Here is a 25891-nt window from a genome sequence, read left to right on the forward strand (position 1 = left end):
GCAGCGCGCACAAGCAGTAGTATGGTTTGCAGAAACAAAATCGCCGATTACTGTGCAAAGAAATTATCTTCGTGTGTATTAATGTGATCCACCTCAAGTGAAAACAGTTAAGGAATGATATAGGAAGTTTCTAGCAACAGGAAGTGTTCTGAAACATTCTGGCGGTGCACGTTACGGAGTTTCAGAAGAGACAGTGGAGGACATCAGACAAACGTTTCTCAGAAGCTCACGTAAGTCAATTCGTCAAGAATCTACGCAACTTGATGTACCTCGATCAACATTGCATCGTGTAGTTCACCAGCGTCTTTGTATGTGTTAATAGGCATAATGTTCGGATTTTGGGGTTCGCAAAATCCGCATGTTGTCATCGACCATGTTCGTGATAGCCCTAAACTAAACGTCTGGTGCGAGATAATGCACGACAAGGTTGTTGGACTGTTCTTCTTTGCGGAACAAACAGTGAATGGGACAGTGTATCTGGACATGTTGGAGCAGTTTGTGCACCCTCAGTTCAAGCTCATGTCATTACGTCATGACGTAATGGCATTCGCAGTGAACAGTAACAAAAAAATATAAAGGACACTGCATAGCTAGAACGCACCATTAGACACAGAAGAAGGCCGCTGCAACCGTGGCCGAAACGTTGGTTTTTCTCCAGCAGCAGTAGTTTTATACATTATGACGCGGTACCATACCCAGAAAACTTTGATGTCGAATTAGGCAGTTTGTCACTAGGATTGCAGAGGGGGGGGGGGTTGCAACACTTCATTGGCTTTTGCACAAATACTGCGGGGTCTCGTATGACCTTAGCGTTATCAGCCCGTAACGGAAGTCTAGGAAGTCGCAGCCTAGTTTGTCACAGAACCTTCGAAGTGAAGTGCGGTCCAAACCTTCTAATCGACTCAAAACCACGGGGCCACAATCATTTCTGGGAACAACGCTGTAGATTGTGAGCTTCTCCGAAATTCCAGAAGTGACACTGGGCTTCTCAGCCTACTGTGCCAGTCATTGTAATAGTTTTGGAGCCCAGGCTATAGACATCAGTTGTTCGAACGTGCACAACAACCTGCAGTTGCTTGTACCCTGTACCCTGAATGGCTGGCGGAACATACTCTTTAACTTGTTCAATTCACAAACTGAATGCATAATGTGATCGTTCTCGACTCTTACTATCATTTTCCTAAGGAGTATCATTATCTGTCGTATGTTCGAACTTGCAACGACTGACCAGAATTCCAACGCAACTGGAACACCTATGTGTGACTCAATAGTATTATACCGCTTATTCGCATCAAACACCACACTTCAGTTGTGCAGACGAAAAAAACGTTGTACTCCTGATGTAGAGGAAGGTTACTGCATGCATTTACTACGAATACAACTACACCCAAGCGCCAGAGAAACTGGTATAGGGAAGCGTATTCAAATACAGATATATGTGAACGAGCAGAACATGGTTCGGCGGTTGGCAACGCCTATATAAGACAACAAGTGTCTGCCGTAGTTGTTAGATCGGTTACTGCTTCTACAATAGCACATTATCAAGATTTAACTGAGTTTGAACGTGGTGTTATAGTCGGTGCACGAGCTATGGGACACAGCATCTCCGAGGTAGCGATGAACTGGGAATTTTCCCGTACGACCATTTCACGATTGTACCGTGAATATCAATAATCCGGTAAAACATCAAATCTCCGACATCGTAGAGGCTGAAAAAGATCCTGCAAGAACAGGACCAACGACGTCTGAAGAGAATCGTACAACGTGACAGAAGTGCAACCCTTCCGCAAATTGCTACAGATTTCAATGCTGGGCCATCAACAACTGTCAGAGTGCGAACCATTCAACGAAACATCATCGATATGGAACCGAAGGTCCACTCGTGTACCCTTGACGACTACAAGACACAAAGCTTTACGTCAACACCGACATTGGACTCTTAATGACTGGAAACAAGTTGCCTGGTCGGACGAGTCTAGTTTCAAATTGTATCGAGCGGATGGATGTGTACGGGTATGGAGACAACTTCGTGAATCCATGGACCCTGCATGTCAGCAGGGGACTGTTCAAGCTGCTGGAGGCTCTGTGATGGTGTGGGGTGTGTGCAGTTGGAGCAATATGAGACCCCTCATACGTCTAGGTATGACTCTCACAGGTGACACGTACGTAAGCATCCTGTCTGATCACCTGCATTCATTCATGTCCACTGTGAATTCCGACGGACTTGGACAGCAGGACAATGCGACACCCCACACGTCCAGACTTGCTACATGATGGCTCCAGGGACAGTCTTCTGAGTTTCAGCACTTCCGCTGGCCACCAAATTCCTCAGAAATGAACATTATTGAGCATATCTGGGATGCCTTGCAACGTGCTGTTCAGAAGAGCTCTCAACCCCCATGTACTCTTATTCGTTTATGGACAGCCCTGCAGGATTCATCGTGTCAGTTCCCTCCAGCACTACTTTGGACACTAGTCGAGCCCATGCCACTTTGTGTTGCGGCAATTCTGCATGCTCGCGGGGGCCCTACACAATATTAGGCGGGTTTACGTTTCTTTGGCTCTTCAGTGTAGGATTAAAACATGAAGTAGATAACGTACGGTTGATTGCTGTCTTGTCGAAAGTTGGCATTGTGAGAATCGTGGCTGCAGTACACGTACAAGATTTGTAATTTAACATAGCAACCAGACAAAAGTATTGTTTCTGAATGTGCGGCTGTTGTTTGGCAGGCAGTGTGCTGCTGGTGGAGGAGGCGTTCGCGTGGTCCCTGACGGCCGAGGCGCTGGCCGACCACTGCACACACTGCGCAACGCCTCTGCGAGCCCGCGTGCTGCCCTGCCCCACATGCCAACAGGTGAGCGTCCTTTCACTACAACAGAACGCCAAAATGAAGTAATCATAAATTCTACGAAACATTTCAAAAATAGACACAGACAAATGGCCAAGAAATGGTAGAATTTTTTAATTTTTTTATGTCCTATGTGTCGACTATTCGTCACAGGGCACACATCTGATTGGTAGTCCAGATCTGCCCATACCCGATCCAGCATATCAAGAGTGACGGTAAGAACAGCTGCTGCAATATTGTGTCAGAAGTTTTGAAGGTTCTGTGGTTCGACAGCTACATCTACATACTCCGCAAGCCACCGTGTGGTGCGTGGCGGAGGGTACACTGTATTGCTACTAGTCATTTCCGTTCTTGTTCCACTCGCGAGTCCGCCCCATTAGTTGAACGGACAGCGCGTTAGAATGCCATGCACGGGGACCCAGATACGATTCCCGGCTGGGGTGGGAGATTTTCTCCCCTCAGGGACTGGGTGTTGTGCTGTCCTCCTCATCATTTCATCCCCATTGTCGACGCGCAAGTCACCCAATGTGGCGTCGCACTCAATAAGACTTGCACTTGGCGGCCGAACTTAGCGCGTGGGAACTCCATGCTACTGACGCCATACGATCATTTCCATTGTTTCCACTCTCAAACAGAGCGAGGGAAAAACGACTATCTATATGGCTCCGTATGACCCGTAATTTCTCATATCTTATCTTCGTGGTCCTTGAGCGAAATATATGTTGACGGCAATAGAATCGTTCTGTGGTCAACTTCAAATACACGTTCACAAAATTTTCTCAATAGTGTTCCTCGAAATGAACGTCACCTCCCAACGAGGGATTCCCCTCTGAGTTCTCTAAGCATCTCCGTGATGCTTGTTGTTCGAACCTACCGGTAACAAATCTAGCAGCCCGCCTCTGAGCTGCTTCGATATCTTCCTTTAATCCGACCTGGTGCGGATCCCGAACACTCGAGCAGTATTAAAGAACAGGCCGGACTAGTGCCCTATATGCCGTCTCCTTTATAGATGAATCACACTTTTCCAAAATTCTCCCAATGAAACAAAGTCGACCTCACCTTTCCTGCCATAATCTTCACATGCTGGTTTCATTTCAAATCGCTTTGCAACGTTATGCCCAGATATTTAAACGACGTGACTATGTCAAGCAGGACACTAGTAATGCTGCATCCGAACATTACAGGTTTGTTTTTCCTACTCATTCGCATTAACTTACATCTTGAAACGTCCCCTTTAAACAATTATACATGACTGTGCTTTAACCAACACACAATATTTTGTTAGCGCAACGCAATCTGACTTTCAGTAATCCCTACAAAAGAATGGGCCCTGACTAACATTAAACTATACCTTTCACAAATCACTTACCTCACAAAAATCTTCGCTACTCAAGCTACTGCAATAAAGCGAGCGCCACTACTGCCAGCTAAATAAAAGATTCGAAGTACTGAAGGCACTAACTACTGATAGGCATAGTTAGCAAATGAAAAATTTTGATAGAGAACTACCAATGTATTTACCTCAATAGTCATAATATATATAGCAGTTCATGACAAATTTCAAAACTCCGCCATCTCTCTCCCCACATCCACCACTGCTGGCGGCTCACCTCCAACTGCGCAATGCTACGCGCTGTTCACAGCCAGCTGCCTAACACTACAATGGCGAGTATTACAACAATGCAAAGCAGCCACAGACTGCACACAGCACAACCAGTGATTTTCATACAGAGGTGGCGTTACCAATAAAAAACCTAAACAGCCTACTTACATAGCCCCCATGCTCCCCAAAAAAAATTTTACAAATTGTTTTGGGCAGTGGCCAATAATGATTTGATAAAATTTTTCATAATTACAATAACAAAGATATCAAATGCACACACTTATTGATACAATGTTGGTCAAAAGCTAAACTTTCTCACAGTCCATAAAGACAGTCCTAATTATTTATCACAGTAAAACTGCCGTTTCTTTTCTCAAAGTCTGAGCAGTAAAAGAAAATGCACACAGAAGTAGTGGATTTTCATGCTATCTTGAAGAAGTAGTGTTGTCCTTCCAATGGAAAGACAGTGCTGACTCTTGACATGCAGACAAGTAATGGGCCACAACAGAGCAAACCCACAGCAGAGTCAATCGAAGTTTTGAAGAATATTGGTAGGTAGGTCATCACAGAGCATACCCATTGTAGTCCTGGTAGAGATTACGATATTCGTGGGCCACCAGAGGTGCAGACCCACTGTAGTCCTTGTAGAAATAATGGTATTGGTGGGTCATCAAAGATGCAGACCCACTGTAGTCCTTGTAGAGATGGCCAGCAGCCATCTGTTGTGACTGTGCAGGTGCACAATCACCATTGAAGAGTCTTGCGGAGAATATAGCAAGTCCATAAACCACCACTTGTGCACTCACAAAAAAAAAAATTTTTCTTTTTTTTTTTTTAATTGTCCGTAGAACCAGCAATGTTGTTATCCAGTCCCTTGCTGAATTATTAACACATGTGCAAACACTAACGGTCCCTACTTCTCACATATTGTCCATATACTATGACCAACAGAAACGTGTGCAGTGAAATGGAACTTACAAGTTAATAATATGATGAACTGGTGACAATTACAATTTTATAACATGAGAATACAATTACAAAGATACAGAAAACATCATTAAAAACATAATAATACAGATAACATTTGTAGTAATACAGGCTTTACAAAAGAATCGAACTAACATATACATCAGTGTTGCAGGAATTATGACATAAGTACATACATAAAAGATCAGAATAACTTTTGAAACTTCAACTTCACACATGAGCAACAAAACAGAACAGATGTCTAAACATCTTTACAAAGTAAATAACATATTATTAATGCAAATTATATTTGAGGATAACAGTATTCCTCATCATAGTGAATGTAGCTGAGTATTAGAAAAATTCTACAACATAAATCGTATCAGATAAACACATAAAGACAGGATGAACACAAATACACAAGGGAACACAAACACATAGTGGGATAACACAAGGAAAGGATAGGGTTTCTTTTACTGCAGTATTTTGCAAACAAAACTTTCTTTACTTCTTGGAGATCTCCCTTCATTCATCATTATTCCCAAAAAGTCCTATCTGTACATACTATCTGTATTCTGTTCACATCCTCTTTCAAAATAGTTTTTCTCCACTGTACACTACCTTTCTTTTTTTTTTGGCCAAACCATTTTCTTATATCTTCTCAATGCATTTCTTCCAATTCATCATAGTTAGTTTCTTATATAGTCTACCCCCTCTTAAGCTAACTTAAAACTACTGAGCTCAGATGCTAAACTAAGGGACGAGGCAATGCAGCAGCACAAAACAATTAACACAAACAGCAATGATAAAAAATACAAAAGGCAAAGCAAGCAGCATAAATTACAACTAATATAAGGCACTGTGCAGCAAAGAAGAAAAATAAATCAGTAGTAAAACTGGCTTAACAGAGTAATACAAAGTCAAATTCAGTAACACTATGCCTGGCAAACAGCAGCAGTAAATGCTATAACGTATACCTAAGCATGAAAAAGCTCAAGCAGAAAAAATAGTACACTAAAGACAACAATGCAGATAAAAGAAATGTATAATCGCATCTTAATGTCTATGTAATTAAAGTGGTGCACCACAAGAAGTTATTCTACCAAAAAAGTTACCAAGTACTTGAAAAGAAAATTATGAATGCAGTTCCTGTGAAGGTAAATGTCTTTCTGTGCTCCCTCATTTTTTTGAAAAAAATTATTATTTACTCGATCTGTAGACAGAAAATATTTATATTAGTACATCTATAAATTTTATTTTAACCAATGCTGCAGTGCAGCTAGAAACTAGATATTAAACAAAATCGGCAATGTAAGGCGTCAAACGTCATTCACTAGCCATATGGCATTTCATAATGCAGTAAACAATCTTTCAACTAGCAAGACAATAGACATAAAATGTTTCTCATCAGTTCATTTCAGTAAATATCATAAATTAAGAACTCTACAGTGTAATCATGTTTTCAAGTTCGAGCGTGTCGCATTTGCGATGCTTTCTACAAAGGAATGTCAATAGCGAGGATAATGGCCTCCCTTTTTTTTTTTTCACCTGTGCCTCTGAAAGGCTTTTTTCCAGGTGTCTGTCGCGCAGCTGCCTACGTGATGCGTCGTGCCCACGACGCATTACGTGAAGGTCACTTTCTTGCCGAAATATTTACGACACCGGTTTCCGCTACAGTGACAGTCTCATATAAAAATATTTCACAGGTCGAGAATTTGCGTTGCAAATGTGTAGAAACAAAATCCTATGAATATAACAGTGTTCAAAAAGTTTTCGTTGGCATTGTGATACATTCACGCATTTACACACATTTCATAACTCTTAAAGTACAATTCTTGGTTTCCAACATCCTTTCTCACAAGTCAGAGTCCCTAACCACTACTCATTATTCCTTACCTTATTCGTCGACACTTCTTCAATATCTCATCATTACAGATATGCAGCATAATCAAATAACTCATATAGCATCAGCTTATTGATCATAAACATATGGCAACAGCATAATACACATCATCATCGTAATAATAACATCATAACACCTCAGTCAACTCTCAAAATCGTCGTAGCTACCTCCAATAATTTCAAAACCTAAAAAAATTCTCTGCTCATGTCAAAAGTGTCATCTGCCTCAAACGTACTTTAAAAATCGTGATCCCATACCAAATATATCATTCAAAGCTCTCATAATATCACAATGGGTCCAAAAAAATATGAGCATTTCACAAAGTACAGACAAAATACAATTTCATAAGTGTGAAGTTATCCAACTATGTAATTGCGTAAACATCTGTCACTAACGTAGTAAAAAGAATGTTTGTTTCTCTGTCAAATAATCAGATAGCTGTGTAATTCTGTGTTAGAGAAATATGGTACCGATGTGTAAAGTTGTGTAAGCAAATACCATATTAGCTAGGGCTCCTTGTGCTTGCCAAACATATGGTACACTAAGTAAGCATGTACCCCCCTGAGGATTAATGTAATCATACCCTCAGGTGTTACAGATTACAGCAATGGAATGAAATATATCACGGAAAACCCTTGTATCATTGTACTTCAAATATCTTAAAAAATGCATGTTTTAAGTGCGAAATTAATCACTCAAATACGTGTCCTGTAGCGCTAAATGTGCGTCTTGCTGTAAGATAATCTCTGTGGAAGTGTCGTAGTTATCGTCCTCCAAAAGCTAAGTTCTGCAGAAGCCAATGTACTTACCTCATGATACACCAAATTTCAAGTAAACCAAAATGTTGCATTAAAATCTCATTAGCAGTACTGGTAAATGTTCTAAGTATGTGAGCCTTATAATCGTTATGTAATCGTGCAACTAACAAGCAAGAATGCACACACACAATAACACTGGGTCGTCTCTTCACAATAATAATGCATTCGTAATTTCTGTTTAAAAATGTTCCCTAGGTTCTTGATTGGATATTTAACTTCAAACATTGTTGCATGTTAACAGTTTCTTAAGTCTGACAAAGCATACTAGAAATGTGAAGTGAAAAATTTTATGTCAAAGACAAAGTTAAAAAGCAGATTATCTTTCAATAAACGGTTTTACATGTGAAATGTGGTGTAAACCTTTACTCTTCCTAGTGCACAGAGTTTCAACTTCAAATCAATTATCATGTTGTATCCATCGGTAAAGAATGCTAAAATTTTTCTCAAGGCTAGCGTCTTATGTTATTTTTCTCTGAGCCAGCCGGCGCACGCGGCTGCCTGTGGTGCGAGTCATTGTCTGTCTCTTTGTTGGCGCACGCCGTTATTGGGATTAGGAGACCTAACTTCTACAAATTCACTCTGACGAGAAGGCCCTGCCCTGTTTGAATCCCGCCAGTTCTGATGTTTGAATCCCGCCAGTTCTGATGCAATTCAGGTCTGTCGTTACGAATATATCGTCTGTCGTCATGTCGGTAGATTCCGTAGTTTCTTCCTTGTCCGTCACGTGGTGGAGAATTTCTCCCTGAATCGTAACTGTGCGCCGAACTATTTTGTCTGACGTTATTCTGTCTCCCTTGATAATAATTGTTTTGGTTCCCAAATTGTCTGTTTCTCTGATTGTCTCTGTGATAGTCATTACTACGGAAATGCGATCTTTCTCTGTAACTATTATTACTCTGCCAGTGGTTGTCATATGGGTGGTGTCTGTTTTGGTCACGATTTGCGTTGTAAGAATAGACTTGTCGTGTCTAGTTATTATTTCTTTCATAGCGGAATTGTGACAGATGTGACCTGTAATTGTTGTGCTCCTGTTTCCGCGTTCCCCGATTGTCAGTGTCAATTTCCAGTTCTTGTAACAGTCCCTGAAAAGCCTCAATGTCTTCTTTGCAACGTCCTGCTAAAATAATATGTCGTAAATGTTCAGGTAATTTGATTAAGCAAATGTGGATGAGTTCTGAGGGACTGTATGGGTTTGACAGGTACTGAGTCTTGTGCAACATGTCTTCAAAATATTTCACAAGACTGGAGAATTCAGATTGTTCGAAATGTTTCATCATTATGATGCCATGTTTTACTCGGTCTTGTGTGGCTTGAGACCAATATGCTGAGAGGAAGGCATGGTAAAATTCTCCTTCACTGTGGCAATCGTGAATGACCGATCGCATTCTTACAGCTGGTTCATTCTCTAAATAGCCACACATAAATTCTAATCTGTGTTCTAACGACCAGTTGGGAGGAAAACAATGAGAGAATTGATGGAGCCATGCTTGTGGATGAATGTCGTTGGCAGAATTCTTAAATGTTTTGAATTTACGTGTAGTAATAAACAGCTTATAGTCAAAATCATCGTGTCGGCGAGTAGCATATCTGTCATTGTTACGTCGTGTCAGCGGTTCCATCTCAAAATTCGGTGCACCTTGCCAATTTCTTTCATAATTTCCGAAATGCCCTGTGTTATTATTTTGTGGCTTTCCCGTATTTCTAAGTTCCTCTTCCCGTGTTGGAGCGCGAGTGTCCTCTGAAATATGAAATTTTTGTATTACTTGTGCCAACTGATCTTGTACTTCCCGGATTTCTCTTTTGTATTGCGTATTAATTTGATTCTGATTTTGTGTGAATTTCTGAATTTGTTCATACTCTTCTGTGTCAGAGGTGGCTACAGGTCTTGTGTCACTCAGATCATCATCTACCTTTGCAGATAAGTTTGTGAACTGATCCGAAAGTTCGGCTACTTTCTCCGATAGTGTACTTATTTCCTCAGTGTGTTTTTCTGAACCAAGTTTCAGAGTGTCCATTTGTGTTGAAGTCGTATCTACTGTGTCCTTTAAGTTTTCTTGAGTTTTTGCAAGTTGCGTAACCGAATCGGTAGATGCAACCGAGTCAATTTTAGCTTGCAAGGTGTCGTGATTTTCATGAACAATAGTTTGCAGTTCTTTTATGGCTGCTTCGTGATTCTGTAGTGCATTTTCATGACGCGAAAAAATAGGTTGGAAATGCTCACAAATTTGTGTTTTTACGTCATTACAGACTTTTTGACATTTCGATTCGATGTTATGTACTCAGTAGTTAAATATTCACGTGTTTGTTCAAGCGTGGTGTCTAACTTTTGAAGATTTTGTTCCATTGTGTCTAACTTTTGAAGATTTTGTCCCATTTGTTTCTGATTTTGTTCAAGCGTTGTGTCTAACTTTTGAAGATTTTGTTCCATTGTGTCTAACTTTTGAAGATTTTGTTCCATTGTGTCTAATTGTTGCTATGTTTGTCTCTGGTGTTGTTCCATTGTGTCTAACTTTTCAAGCTTTTGTCCCATTTGTTGCATTAATTCTAATAACAATGCACTGGTGTCTGAAACATGTTCCTCAGTGCTTTTCGGCAGTGAATTTGCACCGGCAACATTCACATTTTGACAAGCGGAAAATGTGTCTTGATTCATTTGAAAAAACGGTGAGGACGCAAAACCTGAGTCTACAGTATTTGCAAAATTGTGTCCTGTTATTTCGGATTCCTGAGGCGAGCTGTTGCCGAGCGATCGATCGATAATGCTTCCCTGTTCACTACCTGTTCCACTGTCTACACCATTGTTTGCAGCCCACTCCATTTCCCTATGTACAGTTACCAAATTACTACTTTGAACGTCTGTTAATTCATTACACAGTGGTGCTGGCAAGCTACGCTCGTCGTCACTATTATTTCTCAGTTTACTTTGGAGCCTGGTGTTACGTTTTTCACACGCCATTATTGTCACAATATTTCACATGATAACACAGAAAAGCACAATTTGAAGGGCAAAAATAAGAGAACACATTAACATAGCACTGAAAATAATATCTAGTTAATTGCAAGTGCAGCTGCGAAATACTTGCTGCAAATCTACATGCATGCCACAACTGTTTTACTGTACAACAATGAAAGACTGCAACTACAAAGGAGATTCTCTCTACAATTACGTGCTAGCAATAAACAATAGCTACACTAATTACACAAACTACAAGAAAAAAATCAGAAGATTCCAGTGAGGTATCCTGGCAGGGTCGCCATATGAAACGTCCCCTTTAAACAATTATACATGACTGTGCTTTAACCGACACACAATATTTTGTTAGCGCAACGCGATCTGACTTTCAATAATCCCTATAAAAGAATGGGCCCTGACTAACATTAAACTATACCTTTCACAAATCACTTACCTCACAAAAATCTTCGCTACTCAAGCTACTGCAATAAAGCGAGCGCCACTACTGCCAGCTAAATAAAAGATTCAAAGTACTGAAGGCACTAACTACTGATAGGCATAGTTAGCAAATGAAAAATTTTGATAGAGAACGACCAATGTATTTACCTCAATAGTCATAATACATATAGCAGTTCATGACAAATTTCAAAACTCCGCCATCTCTCTCCCACATCCACCACTGCTGGCGGCTCACCTCCAACTGCGCAATGCTACGCGCTGTTCACAGCCAGCTGCCTAACACTACAATGGCGAGTATTACAACAATGCAAAGCAGCCACAGACTGCACACAGCACAACCAGTGATTTTCATACAGAGGTGGTGTTACCAATAAAAAACCTAAACAGCCTACTTACAATCTTTCTACATTTAGAGCTAGCTGTAATTCATCACACCAACTGGAAAGAATGTCTAAGTCATCTTGTATCCTCCTGCAGTCACTCAACAACACCACCTTCCCGCACCTTCCCCCTTATGGTTGTTTACTGATGGTGCTGTGGTGTGCGGGAAGGTGTCGTTGTTGAGTGACTGTAGAAGATACAAGATAACTTAGATACTATACAGGGTGGTCCATTGATCGTGACTGGGCCAAATATCTCAACTAAAACATTCATATTTCTTTACATACTACACGAATATGTAATAAAGAATGGGGGTTCCTATTTAAAAAAAAACACAATTGATATCCGTTTGACCTACGGCAGCGCCATCTAGCGGGCCAACCATAGCGCCATCTGATTTCCCCCTTCAAGCTAGACAAGTTTCGTTCTTTGTAGCTTTTTCGTTTGTCACTTATTTCGTGAGATATTTGGCCCGGTCACGATCAATGGACCACCCTGTATATACTGCCGTCTAATACGAGCTGTACCATGGAGCCTTATTTACAGTATGCGTGGTTTCCTCCTAGAGGGGTGGTACTGTTCCTCATACATCATGCCGTAGCGCCCTCTCCTACCATAATAATTGGTAATGTTCTGTCCGATTCACTTCTCTTGCTGACTCACCTTGTAGATGTGATACACCGTAGTACACAATGGTTCCTTATTCGAATCGAGAGCTTGCCGACATGGTGTTTACTTATGGAAAGGCAAATGGCAACGGGTGGTGGGCAGCAGGGTTGTACCAGGAGACCTATCCCTGCCGACAACAATGACAGCGTTCGATGTTTGCAACAGTGCTTCGCCGTTTGTCTGAAAATGGTTCAAATGGCTCTGAGCACTATGGGACTTAACATCTATGGTCATCAGTCCCCTAGAACTTAGAACTACTTAAACCTGACTAACCTAAGGACATCACACAACACCTAGTCACCACGAGGCAGAGAAAATCCCTGACCCCGCCGGGAATCGAACCCGGGAACCCGGGCGCGGGAAGCGAGAACGCTACCGCACGACCACGAGCTGCGGACCCGTTTGTCTGAGACAGGGTCATTTCAGGAAGCAGGAAATCATTAAGGACATTCAAAAATGTGTGTCAAATCTTATGGAACTTAACTGCTAAGGTCATCAGTCCCTAAGCTTACACACTACTTAACCTAAATTATCCTAAGGACAAACACACATACCCATGCCCGAGGGAGGACTCGAACCTCCGACGGGGGAGGCCGCGCGAAACGTGGCAAGGCGCCTTAGAGAGCGAGCCGTGGCAAGGCGCCTGAGACATCGCGGCTACCGCGCGCGGCGAAAATGTGATAACACTGTAGAAGGCGACAACCGTGTCAGTACCAGGTAGTTGACCCGATAGTACAGAGAAAGCCAGACGACCGTGTAGAATATTCTCCACAATAATTGTTACTCCCTTATCGATTACAGCGTGTGCAGGGCTTACTAGCGACAGGCTTTCCACATCGGGAGCAATTTTGTCACTGGTTTCTTCACCAGGCAACCACGATTTGTGTCATCCATCCTATCCACAGATGAAGCCACCTTTACACGGTGTGGTATCTTCAACTTTCATAACAGTCATCCTGTGGGATAGTATGCAGAATCTCCACAGTATGGTGACAGCAATTCATCAGCATCAGTGCAGCCAGAGTGTGTGGACCAGAATAATTGGCGACCGTATTTTGGGACTAGTCTTCCTTCCACCTCGCCTAACAGGCCGGAACAATTTGTGTTTCTTGCAGATGACTTTGCTTCCTGCTGAAAGAAGTGCCATTGGTGATATGAAGGTTTATGTGGCTGATCCAGTCCACTTCGCTGTTAACGTCTGGACACATCTCAATCGTGTCTTCCCTAGCCGACGGATCCAGTTGCACGGCCTGCTAGTTCACCGGATCTCAACCAGTCCGATTACTGGTTATGAGGCCATCTCAAAAGTATCGTGTACGCAGAGACCCTTCCAGATGTGGAGACACTGGAGCAGCGTATTCATGCTGCCTTTTCGCAGGTTTGAATCCTGCCTCGGGCATGGATGTGTGTGATGTCCTTAGGTTAGTTCGGTTTAAGTAGTTCTAAGTTCTAGGGGACTGATGACCACAGATGTTAAGTCCCATAGTGCTCAGAGCCATTTGAACCATGCTGCCTTTGACACTGTTCGGATGCAGCCTGGACGATGTGAACGTGTGAGATAGAACATGCTACAGCGCGGACACGCGTACGTAGAATCATATGGAAACCATTTTCAGCACATACTGTGACTGTGGCTGCATGGTACAGCGCATATTATACTGCAGTCACTGTAACAATGCGTGATGAAATAAATGGTCCCTAGCTGAAAACCATGTATTTCTGTACATGAGTTCAATAGACCTTTTTTGTTGCTTATCATCTCAGCGATCGATCCCTGGAGTTTGTACCCGGTGGAAAAAAAAGAGAACTCATCTGGAAGTAAGGTCCGATAGGTCGCGAAATGAAAACCACTGTGAGAATAAAAAATGTTTTATTTGCTACAGTTACGTACACCTTCGAGCTACTTCTCTAAATAGTCGCCGCTCAAACTTACACATTTGCCCTAGCGTTGTACCACCTTGCCAGTACCCTCGTCATAGAAGGCACCCGCTTGTGCTTTCCGCCAATTCTCTATGCTTGTCTACAGCTCGTTGACTGTGCCAAAAAGTTGTCTTCAGAGCCAGCGGTTCATGTGAGCAGAGAAGAAACTCAGGTGTATCCAATTATGGGGTGTATTGTGGGTGATCAAACACTTCCCATCGAAAACGCTGCAGGAGCGTCTTCATTGCTCCTGCAGAGTGCTGCCAAGAATTCTCATGAAGAAGAAACCGCATGACAGTTCCGTTATGTGGGCAGCATGACATCAGGCGAAATCTCTCACTTGGCCCTCATACTTCGCGGGAGACACTGTTTAGCTCAGCATCTTTATGTGCTCACTGTGCGCTCAGAGCTGAAAAGAGCGAAGTGACGCGATCGATGGGCATACTAGAGACACTGACCAACATATCTGTACAAAGCTTTATCGGATTTTCACTGTGGTTTCCATTTCGCGCCCGATCGGACCTTACTTTCCGAAGAGCCCTTGTATATACAGGGTAGTCCATTGATCGTGACAGGGCCAAATATCTCACGAAATAAGCGTCAAACGAAAAAACTACAAAGAACGAAACTTGCCTAGCTTGAAGGGGAAAACCAGATGGCGCTATGGTTGGCCCGCTAGATGGCGCTGCCATAGGTCAAACAGATATCAACTGCGTTTTTTAAAATAGGAACCCCCCATTCTTTATTACATATTCGTGTAGTACGTAAAGAAAGATGAATATTTTAGTTGGACGACTTTTTTCGCTTTGTGATAGATGGCGCTGTAATAGTCACAAACACATGGCTCACAATTTTAGACGAACAGTTGGTAACAGGTAGGTTTTTTAAATTAAAATACAGAATATAGGTATATTTGAACATTTTATTTCGGTTGTTCCAATGTGATACATGTATCTTTTTGAACTTATCATTTCCGAGAACGCATGCTGTTACAGCGTGATTACCTGTAAATACCACATTAATGCAATAAATGCTCAAAATGATGTCCGTCAACCTCAATGCATTTGGCAATATGTGTAACGACATTCCTCTCAACAGCGAGTAGTTTGCCTTCCGTAATGTTCGCACATGCATTGACAATGTGCTGACGCATGTTGTCAGGCGTTGTCGGTGGATCACGATAGCAAATATCCTTCAACTTTCCCCACAGAAAGAAATCCTGGGACGTCAGATCCGGTGAACGTGCGGGCCATGGTATGGTGCTTCGACGACAAATCCACCTGTCATGAAATATGCTACTCAATGCCGCTTCAACCGCAAGTGAGCTATGTGTCGGACATCCATCATGTTGGAAGTACATCGCCATTCTGTCATGCAGTGAAACATCTTGTAGTAACATCGGTAGAACATTACGTAGGAAATCAGCATACATTGCACCATTTAGACTGCCATCGATAAAATGGGGGCCAATTATCCTTCCTCCCATAATGCGGCACCATACATTAACCCGCTAAAGTCGGCTGATGTTCCACGTCTCACAGCCATCGTGGATTTTCCGTTGCCCAATAGTGCATATTATGCCGGTTTACGTTACCGCTGTTGGTGAATGCTTCGTCGCTAAATAGAACGCGTGCAAAAAATCTGTCATCATCTGTAATTTCTCTTGTGCCCAATGGCAGAAATGTACACGACGTTCAAAGTCGTCGCCATGCAATTCCTGGTGCATAGAAATATGGTACAGGTGCAATCGATGTTGATGTAGCATTCTCAACACCGACGTCTTTGAGATTCCCGATTCTCGCGCAATTTGTCTGCTATTGATGTGCGGATTAGCCGCGACAGCAGCTAAAACACCTACTTGGGCATCATCATTTGTTGCAGGTCGTGGTCGACGTTTCACATGTGGCTGAACACTTCCTGTTTCCTTAAATAACGTAACTATCTGGCGAACGGTCTGGACACTTGGATGATGTCGTCCAGGATGCCGAGCAGCATACATAGCTCACGCCCGTTGGGCATTTTGATCACTATAGCCATACATCAACACGATATTGACCTTTTCCGCAATTGGTAAACGGTCCATTTTAACATGAGTAATGTATCACGAAGCAAATACCGTCCGCACTGGCGGAATGTTGCGTGATACTTATACGTTTGTGACTATTACAGCGCCATCTATCACAAAGCGAAAAAAGTGGTCCAACTAAAACATTCATCTTTCTTTACATACTACACGAATATGTAATAAAAATGGGGATTCCTATTTTAAAAAACGCAGTTGATATCCGTTTGACCTATGGCAGCGCCATCTAGCGGGCCAACCATAGCGCCATCTGGTTTCCCCCTTCAAGCTAGACAACTTTCGCTCTTTGTATTTTTTTCGCTTGACGCTTATTTCGTGAGATATTTGGCCCGGTCACGATCAGTGGACCATCCTGTATATGCTATCCTTGGTGTAACCCTACAAGAAAATTCGCAATGTGTTAAGTCCAGAGACCACGGCTGCTACTCAAGTGGTGCCAGGTCAACGACGCAACACGACTTATCCAGCTACGTTGCAACGTCTCATTCAGGTAGTTTCTTACACTTCCCGTTTTTTCCTGGCCTTCTCCCGTGTCTTCTCAGGGTCGCTTTGTTAATCTGGTTTTGGCAATATTAGTGGTAGCGGGTGGCCGCCACCCCTTCTCCCCTGAATTGGAATTTGTGCCCCCCATCTGTCTGCGTCTGGTGTGATCCCATGTGAAAGTGTGAGACTTCGAAACGTTTGCGAATCGCGCAACTGACGCGGAACGTAGGTACCAGTCCGGTATCCTCCTAGTTAGGTGTGGGAAACCAAAGCAATTAAAAAACTTCATCCAAGCTGAACAGCACATGTACCCTCGTCGTTAATCCTCCGGGTGAATTTGATCCGGGGCCGGCGCTCTCACCGAATCACAGACGCGGCGTGCTCACGCGCGTGGGGCCAGTTAATCACGTACACAATTATGGAAATGTGGAGGGGCGCCATATTGTTGCAGGATGAAAACCTGCCGGTCTAAGGCGCTGCAGTCATGGACTGTGCGGCTGGTCCCGGCGGAGGTTCGAGTCCTTCCTCGGGCATGGGTGCGCATGTTTGTCCTTAGGATAATTTAGGTTATGTAGTGTGTAAGCTTAGGGACCGATGACCTTAGCAGTTAAGTCCCATAAGATTTCACACACATTTGACCATTTTTGAAAACCTGGTTTCAGTTTGAAGCTGTGGCGTAAGCTACAGTTGCAGCATACCAAGATAGGTGATACCAGTGCCAAGTGTTCTTTCAGCACAAACAACCATCCTCGAATTTCTTGGACCGCTTCACTACACTGGTGTAAAGGTTTGAAACTAAGATTCAAGTTTGTTGGAAGTTGCTAAGTGCTCTTAATATTAAATACTGGATGAATATAGTCTGGGTAATTTGCGCTCCATTTCAAGCAAATACTAGTTTTTCACGTACCTCAATGTTTATGACGCCATAGCTCCTGAACCATGTGTCGTACAATGATAAAATTTTGCAGGTACACTCAGTAGTATTTGTGGATACTGCCTGGAAACTGTGTTGCGAATAGAATCGTTAGTAAAGGTGTAATAAATTAAAACGTCATGCCTGTTAGTGAAGACTGACTGCATAAATAACGAAAATATAATAAGCGATAAACTTTCTTCCTTTTAACATTTTGTGGGGTGTGACAGCGAGAAGAAGTTTCGTAAAGGTTCGAAATTATGTGTAAAATTTGTTGGAAATCTCTAAGTGTTCTCATTCTCAAATGCTGGGTGAATGTAGTCCAGGTATTTGCGCACCGTCAGTTACGCTACCACTAGACAAACGCTCAGTTTCTAACTGTAGTACTTGTGTTACTAAGGCGCTGCAGTCATGGACTGACCGGCTGATCCCGGCGGAGGTTCGAGTCCTCCCTCGGGCATAAGTGTGTGTGTTTGTCCTTAGGATAATTTAGGTTAAGTAGTGTGTAAGCTTAGGGACTGATGACCTTAGCAGTTAAGTCCCATAAGACTTCACACACTTGTGTTACTGTGTTGAACTTTTAACATAAGATTATATCTCTTATTGAGTAGATTATGACAACCTTTTGAATTTTTAAATTTGGTCATCAATTACGGGAAATATGGAAAATCAAATTTTTGTTGCCCCTGGAAGCCGTTAGATGGGCAACCTTCAACCGGTTTCGATTCTGGGATAGCAATTTAGTGGTACACTGTAGATAACGCTTTTTAACATTTTGTCAAGATCTTTTATTGTTTCTTCTTTTTCGAAGAGGCAGGCCAATGGAACCTTCTTAATTTAAAATTTAGCATTTACTGTTTCCTCCTCCAGCTTATTTATCAGAAAGTATTCGTTCAGATGTTTTTGATTTATTGAGGAGTTTAGTTTCCTTTGCCAACCTTCGATGTATCAGTGATCCTGTGCCGCTGATTAAAAACATTCCACATTTCAATTGTCATAGTAGGATTTCTCGCCCACTGATTGAGCTGTATAGTCTGCGAATTTCATGACCTTCGCCCCACTAAACATTTCCTCCATTATTACAGCCCACTCTGCATCAACACTGTTTGGTGAAATCCGTGCCACTGCACCACACATGACGCAAAAAATCGAACTTCTTCTCTGTCTCTGTACTCCTGCGGTAGTCCCAATTACTGTATTTTCTTCCACAGACCTCGGTTGAAATGGAAATTGCAATCGGAAAGTGATGTTCCGTGGAACATGACTGTCATAGCTTTAACTGTAGCCATTTCAAAGTCTAGCACTGCAGTTTTCGGTGACCATGCAGGCATCTCATTTTTCAGTGCAGAAAAAAAGTCTTCCATATGTATTTTGACTTGATTTTCTCTGCTTCTTCCCAACAAAATATCAGGATGCTTTTGTCGGTAACAGACATATCATCTGTTTTCAAAAAACTATAACCTGCAATTAATTTCAAAACGTCATTGCTCCGTTGAATCTCCGAACTAGTGCTAGGAATCTGGGTCGTCCCAGTAGCTTCCCTCCTTGATTTGCCGACCATTTTAGCCGAGCTGCTCTAGGCGCTTCAATCCGGAACCGCGCTGCTGCTACGGTCGCCAGGTTCGAATCCTGCCTTGGGCATGAATGTGTGTTATGTCCTTAGGTTAGTTAGGTTTAAGTACTTCTAAGTCTAGGGGATTGACGACCCCAGATGTTGAGTCCCATAGTACTCAGAACCATTTGAACCATTTTGAACCTTTGAACCCTCCTTGCTTTACACGGTGAGGTCTATGACTTCTCATCATCTGGGATATTTGCGGCTAAATCTAAACCATTAATTTTTATCTTTCAAAAGTTAAAATTATTCTTTAAAAATGTGGGAAACAGGCACTGTATATTGCCGACTCTTCTACCGTAGTTATGCATTCGTGTCTTAATCTGCATATTTGCTTCATCAGGTGGGTAAGAATGTTCAGCCATGATTCTCCCATTCGCAATTTTTAAACGGCATCAGCAGTTATTCCGTCCGGAATTCACGCCCAACCAGTTCGTTTACGCATCACATTTTCTATGCATCCGGAAGCGATGACCGTCCCTGAGAAGACGCGGCTTCCCTTTCGTTCTTGTTATAATTTCCATTACTCACAGCTTAGGCGCACGAAACTTTACGGAAACGAAGGCTGTTGGCGAGGGCTTGTCTGAGTGACAGTAACAGTGCATTTGCTCCGGAGTGAGGCTCTGGTCGGAAAATCTACAGTACCAAACTCCTTGTTCGGAAGTCCCACGATACCTGCGGGACCCTAAAAGGGTCGGAAACACCGCAGTCGGAAAGCTCACGAAGCGAACCACTTCTTAATCCTGTTAACAGAGCTTCTGTAAGATGTTGCTTAGCATGAGGTACTTTCAGAAGTTTCTCTGCGAGTGTTGCATAACACTGACCGTCGTGGGGAGAATCACCAGATCTTGATCCACATTCGTATGCCAAGACCACAACCCATTTAGGAGGATTAGGGAGAGACGGCCCGTCAACTGCAGAGTGAAGAAAGTGCCCCCCAGAATTCTCTCCTTTTGTAGACAATAGCCACTGGAGCAGCACACAGGCGCGGTCCGGAAACGATCAGTGGCAACCGGCTAGAAACTACGATAAGGGCATCACATTTAAGAGATCATCATAACGTGACACGACATTGTAGGTCCCCCAAACAACGGCCAATATAAGAGCGTGCTGAAAAGTAATGCCTCCGAACTTTTATGTGAAAACTCTTAAATTTTTTAAATAAGATAAACGTTATTAACATTCTACATCTCTATTCTTCATATCTACATATTTGCAGCTCTCTGCTGCTAGAGGGCTCCGATTTTATTTTCTTATTTTTTTTAAAGGGACCAAACTGCTGATGTCATTGGTCCCTAGACTTACACACTACTTAAACTAACTTATAGTAAGAACAACACACACACCCATGCCCGAGGGAGGACTCGAACCTCCGGCGAGAGGGGCCGCGCAGTCTGTGACATAGAGCCTCAAACTGCATGCCCACTCCGCGCGGCTGGCTCCGAATTTGAGTGTAATATGGCGGTGTGTAGCGTAACTACACTCCTGGAAATGGAAACAAGAACACATTGACACCGGTGTGTCAGACCCACCATACTTGCTCCGGACACTGCGAGAGGGCTGTACAAGCAATGATCACACGCACGGCACAGCGGACACACCAGGAACCGCGGTGTTGGCCGTCGAATGGCGCTAGCAGCGCAGCATTTGTGCACCGCCGCCGTCAGTGTCAGCCAGTTTGCCGTGGCATACGGAGCTCCATCGCAGTCTTTAACACTGGTAGCATGCCGCGACAGCGTGGACGTGAACCGTATGTGCAGTTGACGGACTTTGAGCGAGGGCGTATAGTGGGCATGCGGGAGGCCGGGTGGACGTACCGCCGAATTGCTCAACACGTGGGGCGTGAGGTCTCGACAGTACATCGATGTTGTCGCCAGTGGTCGGCGGAAGGTGCACGTGCCCGTCGACCTGGGACCGGACCGCAGCGACGCACGGATGCACGCCAAGACCGTAGGATCCTACGCAGTGCCGTAGGGGACCGCACCGCCACTTCCCAGCAAATTAGGGACGCTGTTGCTCCTGGGGTATCGGCGAGGACCATTCGCAACCGTCTCCATGAAGCTGGGCTACGGTCCCGCACACCGTTAGGCCGTCTTCCGCTCACGCCCCAACATCGTGCAGCCCGCCTCCAGTGGTGTCGCGACAGGCGTGAATGGAGGGACGAATGGAGACGTGTCGTCCTCAGCGATGAGAGTCGCTTCTGCCTTGGTACCAATGATGGTCGTATGCGTGTTTGGCGACGTGCAGGTGAGCGCCACAATCAGGACTGCATACGACCGAGGCACACAGGGCCAACACCCGGCATCATGGTGTGGGGAGCGATCTCCTACACTGGCCGTACACCACTGGTGATCGTCGAGGGGACACTGAATAGTGCACGGTACATCCAAACTGTCATCGAACCCATCGTTCTACCATTCCTAGACCGGCAAGGGAACTTGCTGTTCCAACAGGGCAATGCACGTCCGCATGTATCCCGTGCCACCCAACGGGCTCTAGAAGGTGTAAGTCAACTACCCTGGCCAGCAAGATCTCCGGATCTGTCCCCCATTGAGCATGTTTGGGACTGGATGAAGCGTCGTCTCACGCGGTCTGCACGTCCAGCACGAACGCTGGTCCAACTGAGGCGCCAGGTGGAAATGGCATGGCAAGCCGTTCCACAGGACTACATCCAGCATCTCTACGATCGTCTCCATGGGAGAATAGCAGCCTGCATTGCTGCGAAAGGTGGATATACACTGTACTAGTGCCGACATTGTGCATGCTCTGTTGCCTGTGTCTATGTGCCTGTGGTTCTGTCAGTGTGATCATGTGATGTATCTGACCCCAGGAATGTGTCAATAAAGTTTCCCCTTCCTGGGACAATGAATTCACGGTGTTCTTATTTCAATTTCCAGGAGTGTATATCGGTGCGTGAGAAACAGCTTGCTCTAGTCGAGTTTCGAATTCGAAGAGTTCGTCCACACACAGAGCACACTTTCTTCAGCATGACAATGCCAGACCACACACGGGCGTTGCGACATCTGCAACAATCCGATGCCTTGGGTTCACTGTCTTCGATTATCCTCCATACAGTCCTGAGTTGGCCCCACCCGCTTTTCACTTCCAAAACTTAAGCAACATCATCAAGGACTTCACTTTGTTAGTGAAGAAGCGGTGCGAGCATAGGTGAGGTTGTGGCTCAGTCAGCAAAGTCTAACATTCTTCAGTGATGGCATAAACAAGCTGGTCTCTTGTTGGGAGAAATGTGTATCGTCACCAGGGTGACTGTGTGGAAAAATAAATATGTAAACATGGAGAATAAAGAAAATCCAGAAAACCCAGAGAGATTCTGGTCGTATGTGAAGTACGCTAGCAGCAAGACAAAATCAAAGCCTTCTCTGCACGATAGCAATGGGAATACTATCGACGACAGTGCTGCCAAGGCATCTACATCTACATCTACATCTACATGACTACTCTGCAATTCACATTTAAGTGCTTGGCAGAGGGTTCATCGAACCACAATCATACTATCTCTCTACCATTCCACTCCCGAACAGCGAGCGGGAAAAACGAACACCTAAACCTTCCTGTTCGAGCTCTGATTTCTCTTATTTTATTTTGATGATCATTCCTACCTATGTAGGCTGAGCTCAACAAAATATTTTCGCATTCGGAAGAGAAACTTGGTGACTGAAATTTCGTAAATAGATCTCGACGCGACGAAAAACGTCTTTGCTTTAATGACTTCCATCCCAACTCGCGTATCATATCTGCCACACTCTCTCCCCTATTACGTGATAATACAAAACGAGCTGCCCTTTTTTGCACAGCCTTACGACATTCCTTCACCAAAGAAGACGAATTAAATATTCCAGATTCGAATCAAGAGCATCTGCAAACATATGTAACGTAGAAATACAGTAGATATCTTCGGAGTAGTGAAGCAACTTAAATCACTTAACAAAAGCAAGTCTTCGGTCCAGACTGTATACCAGTTAGGTCTCTTTCAGAGTAGGCTGATACAATAGCTCCATACTTAACAATCATGCACAACCGTTCGCTCGACGAAAGGTCCGTACCCAAAGACTGAGAAGTTGCACAGGTCACACAATATTCAAGAAAGGTAGTAAGAGCAATTCACTAAATTACAGGGCCATCTCATTAACGTCGATATGCACCAGGATTTTGGAACATATAATGTGTTCAAACATTATGAATTATATCGAAGAGAACGGTCTATTGACACACAGTCAAATGGTTCAAATGACTCTAAGCACTATGGGACTTAACATCTGAGGTCATCAGTCCCCTAGAACTTAGAACTAACCTAAGGACATCACACACCTCCATGCCCGAGGCAGAATTCGAACCTGCGACCGTAGCGGTCGCTCGGTTCCAGACTGAAGCGCCTAGAACCGCTCGGCCGCACCGGACACACAGTCAACACGGATTTAGAAAACCTCGTTTTTGTGCAACACAACTAGATCTTTACTCACATGAAGTGTTGACTGCTGTTGACAAGAGATTTCAAATTTATTCAGTATTTCTAGATTTCCAGAAGGCTTTTGACACTGTACACAGAAGCGGTTTGTAGCGAAATTGCGTTCTTATGAACTATCGCCTCAGTTATGTGACTGGATTCGTGATTCCCTGTCAGAGAGGTCACAGTTCGTAGTAATTGACGGAAAGTCATCGAGTAAAACAGATGTGATTTCTGGCGTTTCCCAAGGTAGTGATATAGGTCCTTTGCTGTTCCTTATCTATAAAAAGGATTTAGGAGCAATCTGAGTAGCCATCTTAGGTTGTTTACAGATGATGCTGCCCTTTATCGCCTAGTAAATTCACCAGAAGTTCAAAACAAATTACAAAACAATTTAGAAAATATATCTGTATTGTGCAAAAATTGGCAATTGACCATAGATAACGAAGAGTGCTAAAATTAATCCATTAAACTTCAGTTACACGATAAATCAGTCAAATCTAAAGGCCATAAATTCAACTAAATACTTAGGAATTACAATTACGAACAACTTAAATTGGAAGAAACACATAGAGAGTGTTGTGGGGAAGGCTAACCAAAGACTTCGTTTTATTGGCAGGACATACAGAAAATGTAACAGATCTACTAATGAGACTGCCTACACTACGCTTGTCCGTCCTCTTTTAGAATATTGCTGCGCGATGTGGAATCCTTACCAGATAGGATTGGGGAAGTCCATCGAAAAAATTCAAAGAAGGGCACCACATTTTGCATTATCGCGAAATAGGGGAGAGAGTGTCACTGAAATGATACAGGATTTGGGGTGGACATCATTAAAACAAGGGCGTTTTTCGTTGCGGCGCCATCTTCTCACGAAATTTCAACCCCAAACTTTCTCCATCGAATGCGAAAATAATTTGTTGACACTGGCCGACATAAGAAGACACGATCATCATATAACACAATGGAAATCAGAGCTCGCATGGAAATATATAGGTGTTCGTTTTCTCCGCGCGGTATACGAGATTGGAATAACAGAGAATTATTGCGAAGGTGGTTCGATGAATCCTGTACCAGGCATTTAAATGTGATATGTATAGTATCCATGTAGGTGTAGATGTACATGTAGATGTAGAAAGGTACAGACTTTTTATGACGTCTGTTTTATTTAAAAAAGCTTTAAGAGTTCTCACACGAGAAATTCGGAGGCATTACTTTTCAACATGCCCTCATAAGTCGGGCCGTAGCATTCCACACCTCAGGACCGTGCCAGGTAAAATACTTTAGTTTTTTTTTCAATTATTGGCTTTCGTAATGCTCCGATACAGCTACCTTAACGCTGGAAATGTTACACTACAGTTTGTTTTGACAATTCAGAGTATACATTAGTTTGTCATACCCTGGATTGAGTTACATAGGCTTCACAAAGGACACCTTCCGACACAAAACAAATTTTACATCCACAGTATACTGAAACGAGTAAACAAGACGAAAATGCACAGAGGAAACACAGAGGTTGCATGCTATAAAAATCTCCCTGTGGTAACACAGTGAGAAATGATAAATCGCCGATGGTACACGTTTGGGATATTCCCAGTTCAATCCATATTAAGAGTATGTATCTAAATTAACTCAAAAATGTTCTTTTGTATGTCCTGCAAGAACTGTTTCAAAAGCTGCGGATAGAGAACTGATTTTGTGCAGGCTGCTACATCGTTGGATGCTAACAAGGTTTGGAAGCTGTTTGGGAACTGATGACCAACATCCCGAAGATTACTTGCAAGGATGTCTATGTGATACGTGTTTTGAGG

At 43.2% G+C, this 25891-nt stretch overlaps 1 protein-coding gene across 1 annotated transcript in view; it reads left to right on the top strand.

Moving 5' to 3' along the window:
* Positions 1-25891, top strand: part of LOC124722658 (SET and MYND domain-containing protein 4-like) — a 183751-nt gene that overhangs the window by 96938 nt on the left and 60922 nt on the right. Inside the window, exon 5 of the mRNA XM_047247803.1 lies at positions 2731-2855. Coding sequence (XP_047103759.1) covers positions 2731-2855 — 125 coding nt within the window. The remainder of the gene's footprint in view (positions 1-2730; positions 2856-25891) is intronic.

This window comes from Schistocerca piceifrons, chromosome X (assembly GCF_021461385.2).
Source record: "Schistocerca piceifrons isolate TAMUIC-IGC-003096 chromosome X, iqSchPice1.1, whole genome shotgun sequence".
NCBI lineage: Eukaryota > Metazoa > Arthropoda > Insecta > Orthoptera > Acrididae > Schistocerca > Schistocerca piceifrons.